At 37.5% G+C, this 20,617-nt stretch overlaps 1 protein-coding gene across 1 annotated transcript; it reads left to right on the top strand.

The window, feature by feature from the left end:
* Nucleotides 1-3,917: 3,917 nt before the first annotated feature.
* LOC114174412 (uncharacterized) lies at nucleotides 3,918-4,592 on the top strand. Its single transcript, XM_028059254.1, has one exon. The coding sequence runs from the start codon at nucleotides 3,918-3,920 to the stop codon at nucleotides 4,590-4,592; it is 675 nt and encodes a 224-aa protein (XP_027915055.1).
* Nucleotides 4,593-20,617: the final 16,025 nt, after the last annotated feature.

Genomic DNA, 20,617 nt, shown 5'->3' with positions numbered 1-20,617 from the left:
ATCAAAGGCATAAGATTACAGATAAAGAAGATATGCTGCAAGAAAAGCAATCTGCTGTAGAAAAAAATCTGTTGTAGATAAACAATCTGTTGTTGGAAATCAGTCAGTTGAAAAGGAAATTCAGTCAACTAAAAAAGCTGCAGACAACAATTTACCTAAGGAGTGGATTGAACCCAAGGGATTATCAAAGGACAACATGACCAGACAAAGAGTATCCACTAGACGCAAGCTTGTATTCTTTGAACATGTTGCATTTGTGTGTCAAATTGAACCTAAGAATGTGAATGATGCATTAGGTGATAGTAATTGGGTTGTTGTTATGTAAGATGAGCTTAATCAATTCACAAAAAATGATGTGTGGTCTCTAGTTCCTAGAACAAATGAAATGAATGTGATTGGTACTAAATGGGTGTTTAGGAATAAAATGGATGAAAATGGTAACATAGTTAGGAATAAAGCTAGGCTAGTTGTTAAAGGTTATAATCAAGAGGAAGACATTGATTTTGATGAAATATATGCACCTATAGCTAGGCTAGAAGCCGTGAGATTATTATTGGCATATGCTTGCTGTAACATCCCCAAGGAATATTACTTTGAAAATATCACAAACAATTAAATAAATGAGATTAAATACGATAATATAAAAATTTTCCTCATTTATTTATGCAGATTTCCAAAACGCGGGAAATTTAAAGTCGTAGTATCAAAACATTGCAACTGTTCTCAATTAAAAACATTACAACTCATAAACGCCACAACGGCTAATGTTCCAAAATATAAATACATCAAAAACTTTAAATCTTCAAAAAGCCCATATCATCCCGCTCTCTGGTCTCAAGCGTCTCCTGGCTCACCTGTCAAATCATCTGCTCCCGGATAACGAATCATCCGATCATCGCCATGCACACACAGATAGGGTGAGCTATGCATATTAAACAAATTAAATATGATACTCGTCCCAATAAAAATTTACAGATACATGTTAATTACAAGTTATCCACCCTAATCTCAGACTACTTCCTGAGTCACATGCATGAAACTAGGTCCTGGGACTTTCACTGTGCTCCCACGAAACTATCCCTTTCGTGGTCCAACCCTACGAGCCAATCCTGCTCATAGTCCAACCCTACAGACTCCTCGCCTGTAGTAACACATCCAAGCTTACACAACTTGGACCCTGGCACGCACGCAATCACCATACTATGGACTCCTCGCCCAATAGTAGCCGACGGGAACATCACAGTTCCTTGCCCATCGTGCACCCAACGCATGCAATCACCATACTAAGGACTCCTCGCCCAATAGTAGCCGACGGGAACTCACTAGTTCCTTGCCCATCATGCGTTCAATCGTTCAAGCACGTCCCAGACCCCTATTGGACTTAACCATCAAGCCCAAGTACAAAGAAGCGAACTTAGTAGAGCGAATTGTGATATAGAGAGTGTGAGAGGAATCGTGAGGGGGCTGAATTGATATAAGCCAAGGGAGGCCATTTTGAGTCAAAGGAAAGAATCGCGAGATTACTTGGGAAAGCTTTAATCCAGGTTAGGGGAGTTTTTACTGGTGTTTTGACAATAATCGTATGTTTTCATGCTTTATTGGATGGTTGCAATGTGTATTCTGATTTGTGTCGAATTCTGTTGAATTTCTGGAAATTTCCAGAAACCGCCTGGCGGGGTTGAAGGACCGCCAGGCTGCTCATGCCACGAGCGCTTGTTTTTCTGAGTTTTGATATGCATCGCCTGGCGGCTAAGGGTAGCCCGCCAGGCGGCACGAACTGGGTTGCCCAGTTTCCTCTGATTTTGGGTATTTTCGTGGTGTGAGAGGCTTGGGAGAGGTCCTTGTAATACGAGTGTCAGTGGTATGGTAGATTGTTATCAGAAAATTAGTAATTGGTGGATTACGCATGAATTTTAAGTGAAGTGGGGATTTAGGGTTCATGAATGATGAGAATGGAAAATGGGGGTGATCGCTGTGATTAGTCACATTGATGGAAAATGGGAGTGAAAAGGAGTTAGGGTATGATATCTGAGTATTGGGTGATGTGTAATCATGGTATACTTAATGCAAACTGAATTGGGGGTGATTGCGAATATTGTGAGTGCTGGAAAATGGGACAGATCACAAAACCTGGTATGAACCGCCTGGCGGCTCTTGGGTGCCGCCAGGCGACACATCAGAGGCGAGGGTGCTCTGGTGGCGTGCTAAGAAAAAATGCGTTATGGAAGGTTTCGGGGGAAAATTTCTGGAAGATTCGAGTTAATAGTCAGTAACTTTCTTTCTTTGGAATTGAGTGAATATACCAACATGGGGGGGGGACTAAGATTAAGTTGCGGAATGACTCAAGGGTAAATGAAATATGAAAAGGTCAATATACGGTGTACCTTGTATTGGAATAAGTAATGAGCATACTAATTGTACTAGAGGGCTTGTTCTTATATTGATTTATGCAATATATTGAAATGTGATGATTAAGACTTGGGTTTAGATAATTGTACCTATTTTGGTTGATACATGTACTGTAATGCTATGAATGTATGTGTGCTGAAACCTTGTGTAAATGGGAGTATATTGAGGCCTGTAAAAAGGATCAAAAAACCAGTAACACTGCGCTACTGGTATAGCGCCTGGCGGTGCGGGGGTATCGCCTGGCGGTAGAGTGGGAACCAGTGGCAGTGGCGACTGTTAGCGCTAGGCGCCTGGCGGCAGGGTAGTCTCCGCCAGGCGGTGACGGAAAATTACAGGTCCTGTCTGGGCCGTATCGCCTGGCGGTGGGGGTGTGTCCGCCGGGCGGTTTTTAGTCAGTATCCGCCTAGCGGTGTTTAGGCGATACCAGTCGATTTGCATGGCTGTATAATTGTTTTCTTTTGCTTGATTAGTGGACTTGAAGGACTAAGTTCGCTTCTTTGTGCTTGGGCTTGATGGTTAAGTCCAATAGGGGTCTGGGACGTGCTTGAACGATTGAACGCATGATGGGCAAGGAACTAGTGAGTTCCCGTCGGCTACTATTGGGCGAGGAGTCCTTAGTATGGTGATTGCATGCGTTGGGCGCACGATGGGCAAGGAACTGTGATGTTCCCGTCGGCTACTATTGGGCGAGGAGTCCATAGTATGGTGATTGCGTGCGTGCCAGGGTCCAAGTTGTGTAAGCTTGGATGTGTTACTACAGGCGAGGAGTCTGTAGGGTTGGACTATGAGCAGGATTGGCTCGTAGGGTTGGACCACGAAAGGGATAGTTTCGTGGCAGCACAGTGAAAGTCCTAGGACCTAGTTTCATGCATGTGACTCAGGAAGTAGTCTGAGATCAGGGTGGATAACTTGTAATTAACATGTATCTGTAAATTTTTATTGGGACGGGTATCATATTTAATTTGTTTAATATGCATAGCTCACCCTATCTGTGTGTGCATGGCGATGATCGGATGATTCGTTATCCGGGAGCAGATGATTTGACAGGTGAGCCAGGAGACGCTTGAGACCAGAGAGCGGGATGATATGGGATTTTTGAAGATTTAAAGTTTTTGATGTATTTATATTTTGGAACATTAGCCGTTATGGCGTTTATGAGTTGTAATGTTTTTAATTGAGAACAGTTGCAATGTTTTGATACTACGACTTTAAATTTCCCGCGTTTTGGAAATCTGCATAAATAAATGAGGAAAATTTTTATATTATCGTATTTAATCTTATTTATTTAATTGTTTGTGATATTTTCAAAGTAATATTCCTTGGGGATGTTACAGTTGGTATTAGAGCAAAAGTTTCGAAAATGTTTTGAAAAACATGTTTTGGGGCTTTTGGGGAGTGAGCTTGCTAGGTGTGTGCATGATATTATGTGTGTTTAAATTTAAGGAGGTAAGATTATGTTAAACTAATGGAATGATGTTTAACAGTTGAATATGTGGCGTATCCAGGCAATGGCAGCTAACAGAAGAAGAAGGAATGTTGGCGGTGCTGATGACATTGCAGAAGCCATTCATCGCATGGTGGATGCAATGCAACAACCTATTCCAGCACAGCCGAGAGTGACAATAGCACCAGCCAGAGTGCCAACCGTAGAGGATTTTTTGCGCCATAAGCCCGCAGAATTCACGGGTGGGGCCACCCCAGACGAAGCTGATGCCTGGCTTCGCAAGTGCGAAAAGATCTTTGGAGTGATGTATTGTGCTGATGAGCAGAAGCTGGCCTTTGCCGTGTACCTGTTGAATAATGACACCGAGTACTGGTGGGCAGGCATGAAACAACAGATGCTGGTGAGGGAGGAGCCAGTAACCTGGGAGAATTTCCGAACTCGCTTTTTGGAAAAATATTTCCCAGATACTGTTAAGCAGGACAGGGAAGCAGAATTCTTGGCTCTACAACAGGGAAACATGTCGGTGCAAGAGTATGTTAACAGATTCGAGCAATTGGCAAGGTATTATTCCCAGGCAATTACTGAAGAGTGGAAATGTCTTAAATTTGAGCGGGGGCTCAAACATGAGTTAAAGAAGGTGGTCACGCCTCTGAGAGAAAGAAGGTTTCCAATCTTGGTAGAACAAGCCAAGAGTGCAGAGTACCTAGAAAGAGGGCCGAACCCAGCAAGTCGACATTAGAAGAATATTACAGAGGCAAGACAGATGAAGAAACCGTATAGTCGACCCCAGATTTCTCAGGGCCCTACGTGTTACCAGTGTGGGGGGTCCCATTTAAAGAGGAATTGCCCTCAGTTAACCGGTGGGGTAGGAGGATCAGGAGATCGTCGCAAATGCTTCATATGCGACAAGCCGGGCCACTTTGCCAATAACTGCCCGGAGAAGAAGAATATCGGGGTGAAAAAGCCAACAACGTCCCCAGCTGAGAGAGCTAGAGCAGCAGGAAGGGTGTTCGTTATGACCTCCACGGAGGCTACCCAGTCAGGTAACCTTATTCTTGAGCCCTGTGTGTTAACTGGCCAGTCAGTTTTGGTGTTGTTCGACTCTAGAGCAACACATTCCTTCATTTCTAATGCTTGTGTGGGGAGACTGAATTTGGAGAAACGTGATTTGGGATGTGACTTGCTGGTGTCAACTCCTTCCTCAGGTCAGGTAGCAACCAGTTCAGTCTGCGTGGGGTGTGTGATGGAAGTGGCAGGTCGCAGATTCAAGGTGAACTTGGTGTGCTTGCCTCTGGAGGGACTGGACGTAATATTGGGAATGGACTGGTTGTCCAATAATCACGTCATAATTGATTGTGGACGACGCAGTTTGGTATTCCCAGAGCAGGAAGGGTTAGAGTTGATCTCAACTCAAGAAGCCGTGAGAGCGCTGCAAGAAGGGGCCACATGTTTTATGGTGATGGCTAAACCAGAAAAGAAAAGCGCATTGGAGATGATCCAGAATATTCCTATTGTCAATGAGTACGCAGATGTATTTCTGGATGAAGTACCGGGACTGCCTCCAAGTCGAGACATAGATTTCTCTATCGATTTAGTTCCTGGTGCAGGACCGGTATCCATGATGCCGTACAGAATGGCACCTGCAGAATTGACAGAACTCAAGAAGCAAATAGAGGATCTACTTGAGAAGAAATTTATTCGGCCCAGTGTGTCACCGTGGGGAGCTCCGGTATTACTAGTGAAGAAGAAAGATGGGAGCTCAAGACTCTGTGTTGATTACAGGCAGCTAAACAAATTAACAATTAAAAATCGGTATCCGTTACCGAGGATTGACGATCTACTAGATCAGTTGAAAGGGGCAGGAATATTCTCTAAGATAGACCTGCGATCTGGATATCATCAGATCTTGGTGAAGCCGGAGGATGTACAAAAGACGGCGTTCAGGTCGAGGTATGGCCACTACGAATATGTAGTGATGCCATTCGGAGTCACGAATGCACCAGCCATATTCATGGATTACATGAATAGAATCTTTCGACCGTGGTTAGATAAGTTTGTTGTCGTTTTCATAGATGACATACTTATTTACTCGAAGACTAGGGAAGAGCATGTTGACCACTTGAGGGTAGTATTGAAGATACTCAGGGATCATCAGTTGTATGGGAAATTGTCCAAGTGCGAGTTTTGGCTGGACGAGGTACAATTCCTTGGGCATGTCATATCAGCCAAAGGCATTGCGGTGGATCCAGCTAAGGTCGAGACGGTCCTTAAGTGGGAGAGGCCTAAGACGGTGACTGAGGTGAGGAGTTTCCTAGGTCTGGCAGGATATTACAGGAGGTTTGTGGAGGGGTTCTCAAAGAAAGTGAATCCATTGACACAGCTCACAAGAAAAGATCAGCCCTTCTCTTGGACTGAAAAGTGTGAGGAGTGTTTTGAGAACATGAAGAGGTGTCTGACTACCGCCCCGGTGTTAGTGATTCCTGATCCGGAGAAAATGTTTGAGGTGTATTGTGATGCGTCTTACCAGGGACTGGGGTGTGTGTTGATGCAGGGCAAGAGACCAGTCGCATATGCTTCTCGTCAGTTGAAAGTACACGAGAAAAATTACCCAACTCATGACTTGGAGCTAGCCGCTATTGTATTTGCTCTTAAGTCTTGGAGACACTACCTATACGGGTCGCAGTTCCAAGTTTTCAGCGATCACAAAAGCCTGAAATACTTGTTCGATCAGAAAGAGTTAAATATGAGACAGCGCAGGTGGATGGAGTACCTGAAAGACTACGATTTTGAATTGCTTTATCATCTGGGCAAGGCAAATGTCGTAGCTGATGCATTGAGTCGTAAGAAGATGCATGTCTCTTGCATGATGGTAAAGGAGTTGGAGCTAATTGAAAAACTCAGAGACATGAACTTGGGAATGCAATTTGGTCAAGGGGTCATACGGTGCAGTATGTTGAAGGTTACTAATGACTTCTTGAATGAGATACGTGTGGCTCAGGGGCATGATATGGAGTTACAACAATTTAAAGGATGGTTGGGTACTGATAAAGGAAAGGATTACCAGATGGGGGAAGACGGTATTCTACGTTTTAGAGGTAGGGTGTGTGTGCCTGGAGGACCCACGTTCAGGAGGGAAATTCTAAAGGAAGGTCATCAAAGTCGTCTTAGCATACATCCTGGTATGACTAAGATGTACAAGGATTTGAAAGAGTCCTTCTGGTGGAACGAAATGAAATCTGACGTGGCCGACTTTGTTGCTCAATGTTTGGTATGTCAAAATGCCAAAATTGAACATCAAAGGCCGGGAGGTACCCTACAACCATTGGAAATACCTCAGTGGAAGTGGGACAGTATCTCCATGGATTTTGTGACACACTTGCCGAAATTGATCAGAGGTCATGACTCGGTCTGGGTAATTGTGGACAAATTGACTAAGTGTTCGCACTTCTTACCTATAAATCAGAAATGGTCGATGGATAAACTAACAGAAACTTATATACGAGAAGTAGTGAGGTTACATGGGGTGCCAGAAAGCATAGTGTCGGATCGGGATCCGAGGTTCATCTCACGGTTTTGGCAATCCTTGCAAGCAGCCTTAGGAACCCAATTGAGGATGAGTTCAGCGTATCATCCCCAGACGGATGGTCAGTCTGAGCGTACTATACAATCATTGGAAGATTTGCTGCGGTCGTGTGTGTTAGACCATCTGGGAAACTGGAACGATGTGTTACCTTTGGTGGAATTCACATATAATAATAGTTATCATGCTAGTATTGGAATGGCACCGTACGAAGCATTATATGGTCGTAGGTGTAGAACACCGCTGTGTTGGTATCAGGATGGGGAAGCCCTTGTGCTTGGTCCCGAGTTTCTGCAGCAGACAACTGGAAAAGTTAAATTAATCCAGGATCGAATGAGAGCCACACAGAGTCGGCAAAAGTCCTATGCTGATAAAAGGAGGCGGCCATTGGAGTTTGATGAAGGTGATCATGTGTTCTTACGGGTTACCCCAACCACGGGAGTTGGGAGGGTTCTAAAATCAAGGAAGTTGACACCGCGGTTTATAGGACCCTATCAGATTACGCGGAGAATTGGGCCGGCAGCCTACGAAATTGCCTTGCCACCTCATCTAGCGAACTTGCACAACGTATTCCATGTTTCTCAATTGAGGAAATACGTTGCAAGTCCAGACCATGTGTTAGCGGCTGATGATGTACAAGTGCGGGAAGATTTGACCATACCAGCTGGACCGGTTCGCATCCTGGACTCTCAAGTCAAACACCTGAGAGGTAAAAAGATAAATACGGTGAAGGTGCTTTGGAATGAGGCGACTCAGGAAATGACCTGGGAGATGGAGGATCGCATGAAGTTATCCTATCCACATCTGTTTCCTGGTAAGTCTTGTTTTCGAGGACGAAAACTTTTGAAGGAGGGGGAAATGTAAGACCCGGGAAAAATTAAATAATTAATTAAGTAATTAAGTGGATAAATGTGGGTAAGGGGAACCTTTAAAGTAATAAATGCGGAGTGTATGACGTGGAAAAGTACTAGCTCATATGGTTGAAAGTACTTCTCTTGTGTGAAAGGACTTGGGTTCGAGTCTTATGTATGTTATTTTTTTTTGTGTTATTAAATTTGTATTATTTTGTGTATAGTAAAACGTGTTGTGGATTTTATAATTATTGAATTGTATTGGTTAGTATGAAATATGAATTGGTTGCATTGGTTAGGCATTAAGTTGGCATGTGCATGGGTGTGGGTTCAAACCTTGGAAGACCCAAATGAAACTCTATTTTTGTCATTTTTGATTTTGATTTGAAGTTGAAAGGTTAAGGAAAACCCTAGCAGAAAAATCAGTCAAGGGTAGCTGGAAAAACAAGCCAATTAAGGGAGTTTGAATGATCATTATCTCACACCTTAATGCCATTTTCGTTTAAAGTATTAGGCCACCATTAAAAACACCACTAAGTAGGTAATTGTAAGGGAGGGGAAAGGTTTCTGCACGGCGAATTGTGAGGTAGATAAAGGAGTGTGAATTTCAGTGAGATATAGAGAGTGTGAGAGGAATCGTGAGGGGGCTGAATTGATATAAGCCAAGGAAGGCCATTTTGAGTCAAAGGAAAGAATCGCGAGACTACTTGGGAAAGCTTTAATCCAGGTTAGGGGAGCTTTTACTGGTGTTTTGACAATAATCGTATGTTTTCATGCTTTATTGGATGGTTGCAATATGTATTCTGATTTGTGTCGAATTCTGTTGAATTTCTGGAAATTTCCAGAAACCGCCTGGCGGGGTTGAAGGACCGCCAGGCTGCTCATGCCACGAGCGCTTGTTTTTCTGAGTTTTGATATGCACCGCCTGGCGGCTAAGGGTAGCCCGCCAGGCGGCACGAACTGGGTTGCCTAGTTTCCTCTGATTTTGGGTATTTTCGTGGTGTGAGAGGCTTGGGAGAGGTCCTTGTAATACGAGTGTTAGTGGTATGGTAGATTGTTATCAGAAAATTAGTAATTGGTGGATTACGCATGAATTTTAAGTGAAGTGGGGATTTAGGGTTCATGAATGATGAGAATGGAAAATGGGGGTGATCGCTGTGATTAGTCACATTGATGGAAAATGGGAGTGAAAAGGAGTTAGGGTATGATATCTGAGTATTGGGTGATGTGTAATCATGGTATACTTAATGCAAACTGAATTGGGGGTGATTGCGAATACTGTGAGTGCTGGAAAATGGGACAGATCACAAAACCTGGTATGAACCGCCTGGCGGCTCTTGGGTGCCGCCAGGCGACACATCAGAGGCGAGGGTGCTCTGGTGGCGTGCTAAGAAAAAATGCGTTGTGGAAGGTTTCGGGGGAAAATTTCTGGAAGATTCGAGTTAATAGTCAGTAACTTTCTTTCTTTGGAATTGAGTGAATATACCAACATGGGGGGGGACTAAGATTAAGTTGCGGAATGACTCAAGGGTAAATGAAATATGTAAAGGTCAATATATGGTGTACCTTGTATTGGAATAAGTGATGAGCATACTAATTGTACTAGAGGGCTTGTTCTTATATTGATTTATGCAATATATTGAAATGTGATGATTAAGACTTGGGTTTAGATAATTGTACCTATTTTGGTTGATACATGTACTGTAATGCTATGAATGTATGTGTGCTGAAACCTTGTGTAAATGGGAGTCTATTGAGGCCTGTAAAAAGGATCAAAAACCAGTAACACTGCGCTACTGGTATAGCGCCTGGCGGTGCGAGGGTATCGCCTGGCGGTAGAGTGGGAACCAGTGGCAGTGGCCACTGTTAGCGCTAGGCGCCTGGCGGCAGGGTAGTCTCCGCTAAGCCACTGCCACTGGTTCCCACTCTACCGCCAGGCGATACCCCTGCACCGCCAGGCGCTATACCAGTAGCGCAGTGTTACTAGTTTTTGATCCTTTTTACAGGCCTCAATAGACTCCCATTTACACAAGGTTTTAGCACACATACATTCATAGCATTACAGTACATGTATCAACCAAAATAGGTACAATTATCTAAACCCAAGTCTTAATCATCACATTTCAATATATTGCATAAATCAATATAAGAACAAGCCCTCTAGTACAATTAGTATGCTCATCACTTATTCCAATACAAGGTACACCGTATATTGACCTTTTCATATTTCATTTACCCTTGAGTCATTCCGCAACTTAATCTTAGTCCTCCCCCATGTTGGTATATTCACTCAATTCCAAAGAAAGAAAGTTACTGACTATTAACTCGAATCTTCCAGAAATTTTCCCCCGAAACCTTCCACAACGCATTTTTTCTTAGCACGCCACCAGAGCACCCTCGCCTCTGATGTGTCGCCTGGCGGCACCCAAGAGCCGCCAGGCGGTTCATACCAGGTTTTGTGATCTGTCCCATTTTCCAGCACTCACAGTATTCGCAATCACCCCCAATTCAGTTTGCATTAAGTATACCATGATTACACATCACCCAATACTCAGATATCATACCCTAACTCCTTTTCACTCCCATTTTCCATCAATGTGACTAATCACAGCGATCACCCCCATTTTCCATTCTCATCATTCATGAACCCTAAATCCCCACTTCACTTAAAATTCATGCGTAATCCACCAATTACTAATTTTCTAATAACAATCTACCATACCACTGACACTCGTATTACAAGGACCTCTCCCAAGCCTCTCACACCACGAAAATACCCAAAATCAGAGGAAACTGGGCAACCCAGTTCGTGCCGCCTGGCGGGCTACCCTTAGCCGCCAGGCGGTGCATATCAAAACTCAGAAAAACAAGCGCTCGTGGCATGAACAGCCTGGCGGTCCTTCAACCCCGCCAGGCGGTTTCTGGAAATTTCCAGAAATTCAACAGAATTCGACACAAAATCAGAATACACATTGCAACCATCCATTAAAGCATGAAAACATACGATTATTGTCAAAACACAAGTAAAAACTCCCCTAACCTGGATTAAAGCTTTCCCAAGTAATCTCGCGATTCTTTCCTTTGACTCAAAATGGCCTCCCTTGGCTTATATCAATTCAGCCCCCTCACGATTCCTCTCACACTCTCAATATCTCACCGAAATTCGCACTCCTCTATCTGCCTCACAATTCGTTTTGCAGAAACCTTTCCCTTCCCTTACAATTACCTACTTAGTGGTGTTTTAATGGTGGCCTAATACTGTAAACGAAAATGGCATTAAGATGTGAAGTAATGATCATTCAAACTCCCTTAATTGGCTTGTTTTTCCAGCTACCCTTGACTGATATTTCTGCTGGGGTTTTCCTTAACCCTTCAACTTCAAATCAAAATCAAAAATGACAAAAATAGAGTTTCCTTTGGATCTTCCAAGGTTTGAACCCACACCCATGCACATGCCAACTTAATGCCTAACCAATGCAACCAATTCATATTTCATACTAACCAATACAATTCAATAATTATAAAATCCACCACACGTTTTAATATACACAAAATAATACAATTTAATAACACACAAAAAAAATAACATACATAGGACTCGAACCCAAGTCCTTTCACACAATAGAAGTACTTTCAACCATATGAGCTAGTACTTTTCCACGTCATACACTCTGCATTTATTACTTTAAAGGTTCCCCTTACCCACATTTATCCACTTAATTACTTAATTAATTATTTAATTTTTCCCGGGTCTTACACTTGCATGTGTAATTTTAAACTTTCTCAAATGGATGTGAAAAGTGCATTCTTGAATGATTTCTTAAATAGGTCATGCATTACATGTTATTGTTGCATTTGTGTATTTGTTTGTTTGTTCCAGTAGTTTAATTGGTTGTTTTTCAATTTCAATCGATTGATCATATCTATCTCAACTTCATATTGTATGTTTCTTCTCTATTTACTTTCTGCAGTGTTTGTATTCAATATTTGTTGCCCTGATAGTCTCCTATTTTACTGCTTTAATGAAACTTTTACTGTTTTAAAAGTTATATGTGCATTATCTTTAATTTGACGAATCCAAATGGGGAGAAAAATGAGTAAAGTTGAGTTAAAAATGAGTAAATAGGGTAAAAATAGAAAACCTGGGATTAAACTTGCTGATACTGCAAACTGGATCTGAAATATGGATTTAAATCACATTACTAGTGATAAAGGGAGCATATGCATATGTTATATGTATGCATGGTTGTGTTTTTTTGCTTGGATGTGTATTTATGTATTGGTATCTTGTATGTAAAAGCTTTTTCAAGTTTCTCAATGGATCTTAGATCATCAATTCAACTCGAGGATGTTGGCTTCATCAAATTAGGGGGAGATTGTAGGCACAAGTAAACTTGAAGTAAAGATTTGATAAAGCCAAGTGCATGAAGATTATATGTGGTTGATGAATATCTGCATGAAGATTATGTTTCAATTGAATTAAATTTGGAAATAATGTGTTAAATGTAATGATTACATGTTATATCATGTTGGTAGGCTATATGACATAGGTTAAATGTCTTATTAGTCTTATTGTGTCCTTTTTAATCTATTAAAATGGGTTTTAACAGGTTAACAATCTTGCTATATATAGTTTTTGGTACAAATGTATTCAATCAGTTGAATTGTTTTTCAATCAACTGATTTCTCTTAAGTCAAGTGAAATCAACTGATTATACGGAAAATTCAACCGATTGATTTCACTTAAACCAAATTATATAAGTTGTGTTTTTGAAAGCAGAGGTACGATTCAGAGTTTTTGAGCATGAAAAGCTGTTATTCATCACTCGAAAGCTCTCTCCCACTGCATTACACAACTGCAAGGTGAAGATTGAAGATCCTGGTTGATCTTTCAGGAATTTTGGCTTGGGATTAGCTTGAAGAACTCTTGTATGGTCGACTAGGGAGAGCCACCATAAGGTTTTGTAGTTCTTGTGCCTCTGGTTGTTTACCTGGTGTGATTCCAAGTCTGTGAGTATGATTCTTACAGGGTGTTAGGCTAGATTCTTATGAGTAAAAAATCTTGTGTGTTTCTTTATTGAAAACTGTAATCTTGGTGTGTGATTTGTAAAACTTTTGAATATAGTGGAAATCAAGCTGAGGTTGTCCTGGTAAACTTGATGTAGCTCTATGGTTGAGTGAACCAGTATAAAAATAATTGTGTTTTTCTCTTCCCTTCATCTCACTCACTTTAATTCACTTTAAAAACTCCAGAAAACCAAGTAAATAATTCTTTATTGAGTTTTAATACATTTATGTGTAATCTGATGTTGCATACATGTTAGGAATGTTGATTGGAACAAGTCTTGTGTGTAAAAGTTTGTTGTTTGAGTTAAATTTGTGAATTCTGCATTCTTCATAATTTCCCAAGATTGTAGCTGACTAATTTGAAACTTTAATCAACTGATTCATAGGCTCAATAACAAATTAGTTTGTTGTTTTATTTTTTGACCGATTGAAAGTGTATTGTTTTGTAGCTTTTGCATTTGAATTATGTGGTATATTTGATTCAATCAAAAGGGGTTTTAACCTTTCGAAAAAGTTTTAAATAGCCAATTCAACCCCCCCTCTTCATTCTTGGCTTAAATCACCATTTCAAACTAACACCTTGTACCCTACCTGCTGCATAAATATTTGCCCCGTATCTATACCCATATTCGTGCGATTACCCGCATATTTTTTTAATATCCATTTATATCCACGTGTACCCGTGGGTATTTACAAAAGAAAATTTTAATATTTATCAATATATTTTAACAATAAATTTAAATAAAAATACAATGCATAACATTTATAAATTTCAAACAAAGTGTAAATAACCCATTTAAATAGTGTTGAATGACACTTTGCAAAGAAATGAAGATTATTTAAAACTAATTGATAAAAAATAACTCATTCAAGATCAATGTGTTAATGTTTTAGTCATGTTTTTTTAATTTTTTTATTTAAATTAGAGTATAGCAGGTACGGGTATCCACTATACTCTAATTAGAGTAAAACATTGGTACAGATAATATGATACATGTACCCCCATTAACACGCGGGTAGAAAAAAAAATACTCGTATCCGTTACTTGCGGGTATCCATTTACAATATCGATTTTCTACCCATTGCGAGTTTTCCACAGATACTCACATGTACGAATTTTTTTGACATCTCTAGTTTCGAGTGGGAACCAATTCCAATTTTGCTTAGTAATTGAGGAACCAAAAACATATTTAATCCAAAAAGTTAAAGTAAAAACCAAAAAAACTACGAATTGACACATTGCATGTCTTTAACGTTGTTGCATATCATCAACACTTAAGTAATCATATCAGCATTTAACTGCTATAATATAGTTGCTTGGTTTCACATGTTTCAAAATTCTTGCACCATCATCAAGACTTAATGTTTGAGTGCTATTATAGAGAAGCGAGAGAGTTATCACAATTTGTCTTTTGTTTAAGCAACAAGCTATCACCTAAGCTACAAGCTAGCACCTATGCTTACAACTTATTATTTGAACATCCATGTTGTCGCTTAAGCAATAATGAGTGAAACTTGTAATTATCATACACTACTTAGACATTGCTTGAGTGGTATGCTATTGTTTAACGATATTAGTCTAAAGAACAAAATTCATCAATAATAGAGCATACAATTATGAATTTAACATTAATTCCATGATGAGTCTCATTCCAAGATATCATTATATGGGTAACAATCTCCATATTAACCATTAATACTTTATACACTTTAAGATAATTGGGTTAAAAGGACTAAATCCATTTATTTTTAAAGTTTGAGAATTAAAATGTATCAAAGTTTCGAACAGAGACAAAACCCAAGTTTGCATCAAAATTCAGGGATTAAAACATACTTAACCCTATAAAGATAAACATGTTACTTATCAAATCACAATTTTGATCCACAAGGTTTGATTTTTAACCCATTTAATGAAATATTCTTACATCACAATAATATCCTACAAAATTTTATAACTTGAAAATAATTGTGATTTAAAAAGATATAATTATAGTAAAATAAAGAATGAAAGTCTATAATGTAATTACATATTTTCAATTCTTTACCCATTAAAATTTATTTTTAAAAGTTAGAGTGCTATACTTTTGTATCATCAATGTAAAATATATTAAGAAACCATTTAGTATGCATAACATGGTGAAATACAAATAGTAAAAACATGTTATAATTACTGATTTGGTCCTCTAATTTTTTGGTTTAGTTAATTTGGTACCCATATTTTTGGTTGGTTCAATTTAGTACCCCAATTATATAAAAGGATTCAATTTGGTCATCTCCATTAAGTTGGAGTTAACACCATGTCCGTACAGGACACGTGTCAAACCGTGAAATTGAAAAGGACAAAATTTGATCATTTTAAAAAATAGAGGTACTAAATTGAACCAAAAATTTAAAATAGATGACTAAATTGAAAACAAGTTTTACCATTGCCATGTATCATGAATGTAAACTGTCACGTGACACGATAGTAACATGACATGTGGCAGATTATAAATTTTTAGAAAAAAAATTAAAAATTTAAAAAAATTAAAAATTTTACGACTTGACACGTGTCATGTACAAACACGGTATTAACTCTAATTTAACGAAGATTACCAAATTGAATCCTTTTAAATAATTTGGGTACTAAATTGAACCAACAAAAAATATGGGGACCAAATTGAACAATTAAAGTACTAAATGAGTAATTATACCTAAAAACAACATAGATATAAAAAAAAGTTATTGGTATTTTACTTTTATCATCAACACAATTAATTATTATAAAAAAATTAAATATACATGAATATTTACAAAAATATGTAGTTTAAGAATTATATAAAATGTTAACCTTGTATGTTTGATCTATCTCTACATCTACTAACTATTAATTTAATCACTATATCCGGAGAAATAGTGATTAGTATATTAATTATTTAAGTCTTGGGAACATTCCAACACGAACACGAGTCTTCAATCAAACATTAGAAAATTAAGGAAACGGTTAGTTAGCCCAAGCTCTCACAAACCTATACATAATAGTATTTGACATGATTCTACATTAAGAGGGCGGTTACATCCTATTAGACATTTGACTTCATATTTAATTGTATAACAATTTAATACATATAATAATCCACCCATACTTATTAGTAAAGAAACCTTTTACAATTTTATTTCCTTCTAGCTTAATTCTAAATTTTATAAAGGTTAAAATACCTTTTTGGTCCCAATTTTCGTCAAATTTTTTGAAACAAGTCCTAATTTTGGTTTTGTGTTCAAATAGGTCTCAATTTTCGTCAATTTTGGTCAATTGGGTCCTTTTTTGCTAACACCGTTTAAATCATTAACGGCCATGAATAGTGAATGCCACGTGTCACTTCGTGGTTTTTTTGAATTTTTTTTATTTTTATTTTTATTTTTTTTAATTTTTTTTTTTAATTTTTTTTTATTTTTTTAAATATACACGTGTCAACCCAGGAGTGTGCCACGTGTCACTTTGTGGTTTTTTTGAATTTTTTATTTTTTATTTTCTTTTATTTTTTTGAATTTTTTTGAATTATTTTTTAAATGTCCACGTGTCAATCTAGTAGTGTGCCACGTGTCAAAGTTAACATTCTATATTCAATTTGGTCCCTATATTTGTTATTTTTGTTCAATTAGGTCCTAATTTTTGTTAAGATTAACCAATTTGGTCCCTATAGAAGATGTGACCAAATTTAATTTTTATATCAAAGTTATAATGATGTGAATTTTAATATATTAAATAAAGATATTTAATAAAAAATATGAATTTTAATATAAAAATTAAATTTGGTTTTAATTTGGAGAGGGACCAAATTGGTTAATGTTAACAAAAATTTGGACCTAATTGAACAAAAATAACAAATATAGGGACCAAATTGAATTTAGAACTTTGACTTTGACACGTGGCACTCTACTGGGTTGACACGTGGACATTTAGAAAAAAATTTAAAAAAAAATTAAATTTTTTTTAAAAAAATTCAAAAAAATTCAAAAAAACCACAAAGTGACACGTGGCACACCCCTAGGTTGACACGTGTATATTTAAAAAAAATTAAAAAAAATTAAAAAAAATTCAAAAAAACCACGAAGTGACACGTGGCAGTCACTGTTCATGGCCGTTAATGATTTAAACGGTGTTAGCAAAAAAGGACCCAATTGAACAAAATTGACGAAAATTGGGACCTATTTGAACACAAAACCAAAATTAGGACTTGTTTCAAAAAACTTGACGAAAATTGGGACCAAAAAGGTATTTTAACCTTTTATAAATAATTTATATCTTTTATATATATATATATATATATATATATATATATATATATATATAATTTTAATTTCATTGTTAATCACACTCAATAATATCACATTCTTTAGAAGTCAAGATCTAAGGGGACTTAAATACATCTTTCTCCTTCTATCTATTGAGACACCTTTTAAGGATAAAATCATGACGGAGTCCACACTTCAAAGAGGACAACACCTTTTTAATAACAAGCGATTCAATAAATCTAAAATAAATTATTAAGAAAACTAATAATTAATTTATAAAATAATGAATTTAAACTTATTTATAAAATAAAAATATATTTTATTTTTATATTTTAATTTAAGGAATGTTGTAAAAATATTTATATACATGTTTTATGTTTTATAAATGAAAATAACATTCAATTCTTTTGAAAGAGAGTTTTAAGACATATAAGTATATTTATTTGCATAGTACATTTACAAAAGGTTAACACACATGAGTAAGGTAAGATACTAAAAACAAACTAACAAGATTTCCTTATTAACATCTCCCTAACTAAGATTCTACTTTAAAATTATCCACTGTGATCATCTAAGATAGTTTTTTTTATTTATTTGAAACTCTCTGCCGCTATTTGAAAGCTTAAGCAAGAAAACTCTCAACACTAGTGTGAAGATCTAAAAAATGGGTTCTTAAGTGTTAGAGGGTTTAGTAGAATGACACCTAATATTTTATCAATAAAAAGCTAAGTTATCAATACATTTTTCTAATGTTGAGTTAAATTTACAAAATCATAGTATCTCTCTAACAACCATTTTTCTTAATTTTCCTTTATCTTCTCTCTAAAAATCTAACCCATCTTTCATTTATTTTTCAATCAAAGACCACTCCACCTTTGAGCTCACAACAGAGAATACTATAACTCTATCCAATTAAAATCGCAAATAGAGTATGTTCGTTTTCTACTCCTTTCGAGAGTGAAATATGTCTTCCTCTATTGCATGTGAGTATAATGAGTTGCATGTGGCTCAATTATACTCAAATGGATTCTCTACATGTTTGTGATCCTAGTGATATGTTCACATCCTTAATCTGATCCTCTTTTGTTGTAGATACAATTGTCTATATGAGTGGGTTGTTAACTTTGAGAGTGCTAAGAGTCTGAATCAAGATAAGGGTAATTAGTATGAGTTAGGAATTTCATGCAAATTAGGTTGTTAGAGTTGGAATGAATGAATGATTGATTGAGATCTGTTTGAATTGATTGAGTATACTTGAGAATAAAGGATAGAACTTGATTATGGATTGATTGAACTAAGTTGATGAAAGTGATTATTGGATTTTTGTACTATGATACTAAAATTATTTTGTCTAATAATGTGATTTAAGCTATAAACTGGTAAATGAATGAAAGCTAGGATGAAGATTATCTAGACAATCCAATTGAGTAGCTTAGTATAAAAACATCTTGGGTATTCTAATACAATATCGGGTGCCATACTAGTACCATTGAGTATTGGGTTTAAAATCCAAAGTTAGAGAGCTCGAATGAAGGCAACATTGGGCACCATCCAATTTTGTCGGACATTGTCTTGATAGTGAGTTCTAGTGATCTTAGGCATTGGACGCCAAGTTAGGACCATTGGGCACTTGGGAGTTACTATCGAACACTACTTAAGATTTCAAACTCAATGGCTCTAGGTGTTGCTGGCTCTGGTGTTGGGAAGTAGTCGTTAGGCGTTGCACTATTTTTCTTGTGTATTTCTATTGTATGGCTTTTAATTGAACTTTAAATTGAATATGGATAAATTATAGATGAAAGGAGAGATGTATGAAACATGTGAATGGTGTATATACTTTGTTTTAATTAAAAGTTCTTCTTGGTTTAACATGTATGATTTGGGATGTGAATGAAGTAGTTCCTAAGGTGGAAATTCTACTTTTGATTGTTGTGTAAGGTGTATTGATGTAAGTGTTCAAAGTGAGACTATCTAGAATCTACTAACAATTGGACTCACATAGAGGAAAGAGGTCCTTATTGGAGATTTGGTATTTATGGACATATGAATGATTTACCCTACTATACTTTGTGGTATAGAAAGTTGCCATGGGATGACGAAGACTCTTGAAAGGTGAGAATGAATTAACAAGTGCATGGTCTTAGATTATAATCAATACATTGAGTCTTCTAGAGGTAGTGTCTAATGTATGATGAGTATGAAGGATTGTGAAAGAGCCATGAGAGCCTTTATGATTTTTTGAGCTATTACTAGTGTTATGAATCAGTGCGTGAATACAATACTATGAATAATATTTATTATGTCCAAAATGTATAATTATTAGTATAACTCTAGCTTAACCTTATGTGTTTGTTATGTGGTTTTACACTTATGCTATGATTGTGTAACTCATTAAGTAGAGGGGGATACATGAGCTTTAGGGAGCAACACTGATACTACCAAGGGACTTTGGATGACCAACATAATTATAAGCATACATACTAGAAAAATGTTTTCTACGAGTCTTAAAATTTCTTTGATATTTTGAAAAACAAATTTGTTTTGTATAAAGATTATACTTAATATATTTATAAGTCACGCAAAGGACCTTATTAATACTTTTAGTGTATGCAAATTGGGTTATTACAACTAGAATCTGAGATGAGAAATTTAGTCCAGATCATCCTTAATTCTCTAACTAAAAAATGTTATAAATAATAATGATAGTATCTATCACATAATCTTTTCCTCGAGATTTTCACTAGCTTTTGCGCACACATATTTAGTCATTGCCTCCCCTAAATGCCATTTAACCAGGTCGTGCAATTTCATTGCAGCTTTCGAGTGGTTTCGCATGACGTGCAAGTTTGATCCTTGGTCGCTTTGATCATTAGAGGTTTGTTACCTCCTCTACAAGCCAAGGGAAATGGTTCGCTTGGTAGCATGCAGAACAAGCCACCCAATCTCTAGAAATATACCTTTTGCTTCCTTCAAAAGATAACAAAAAAACTT

This window comes from Vigna unguiculata, chromosome 2 (assembly GCF_037176805.1).
Source record: "Vigna unguiculata cultivar grain cowpea cultivar isolate G323 ecotype 2 chromosome 2, ASM3717680v1, whole genome shotgun sequence".
NCBI classification, from domain to species: domain Eukaryota; kingdom Viridiplantae; phylum Streptophyta; class Magnoliopsida; order Fabales; family Fabaceae; genus Vigna; species Vigna unguiculata.
The sequence above is the reverse complement of the archived record's forward strand: the minus strand, read 5'-3'. Positions and strand labels throughout refer to the sequence as shown.

Bases quoted from the DNA above. Each gene is read 5' to 3' on its own strand.
- LOC114174412 (XM_028059254.1), top strand. From the start codon at position 3,918: ATGGCAGCTAACAGAAGAAGAAGGAATGTTGGCGGTGCTGATGACATT.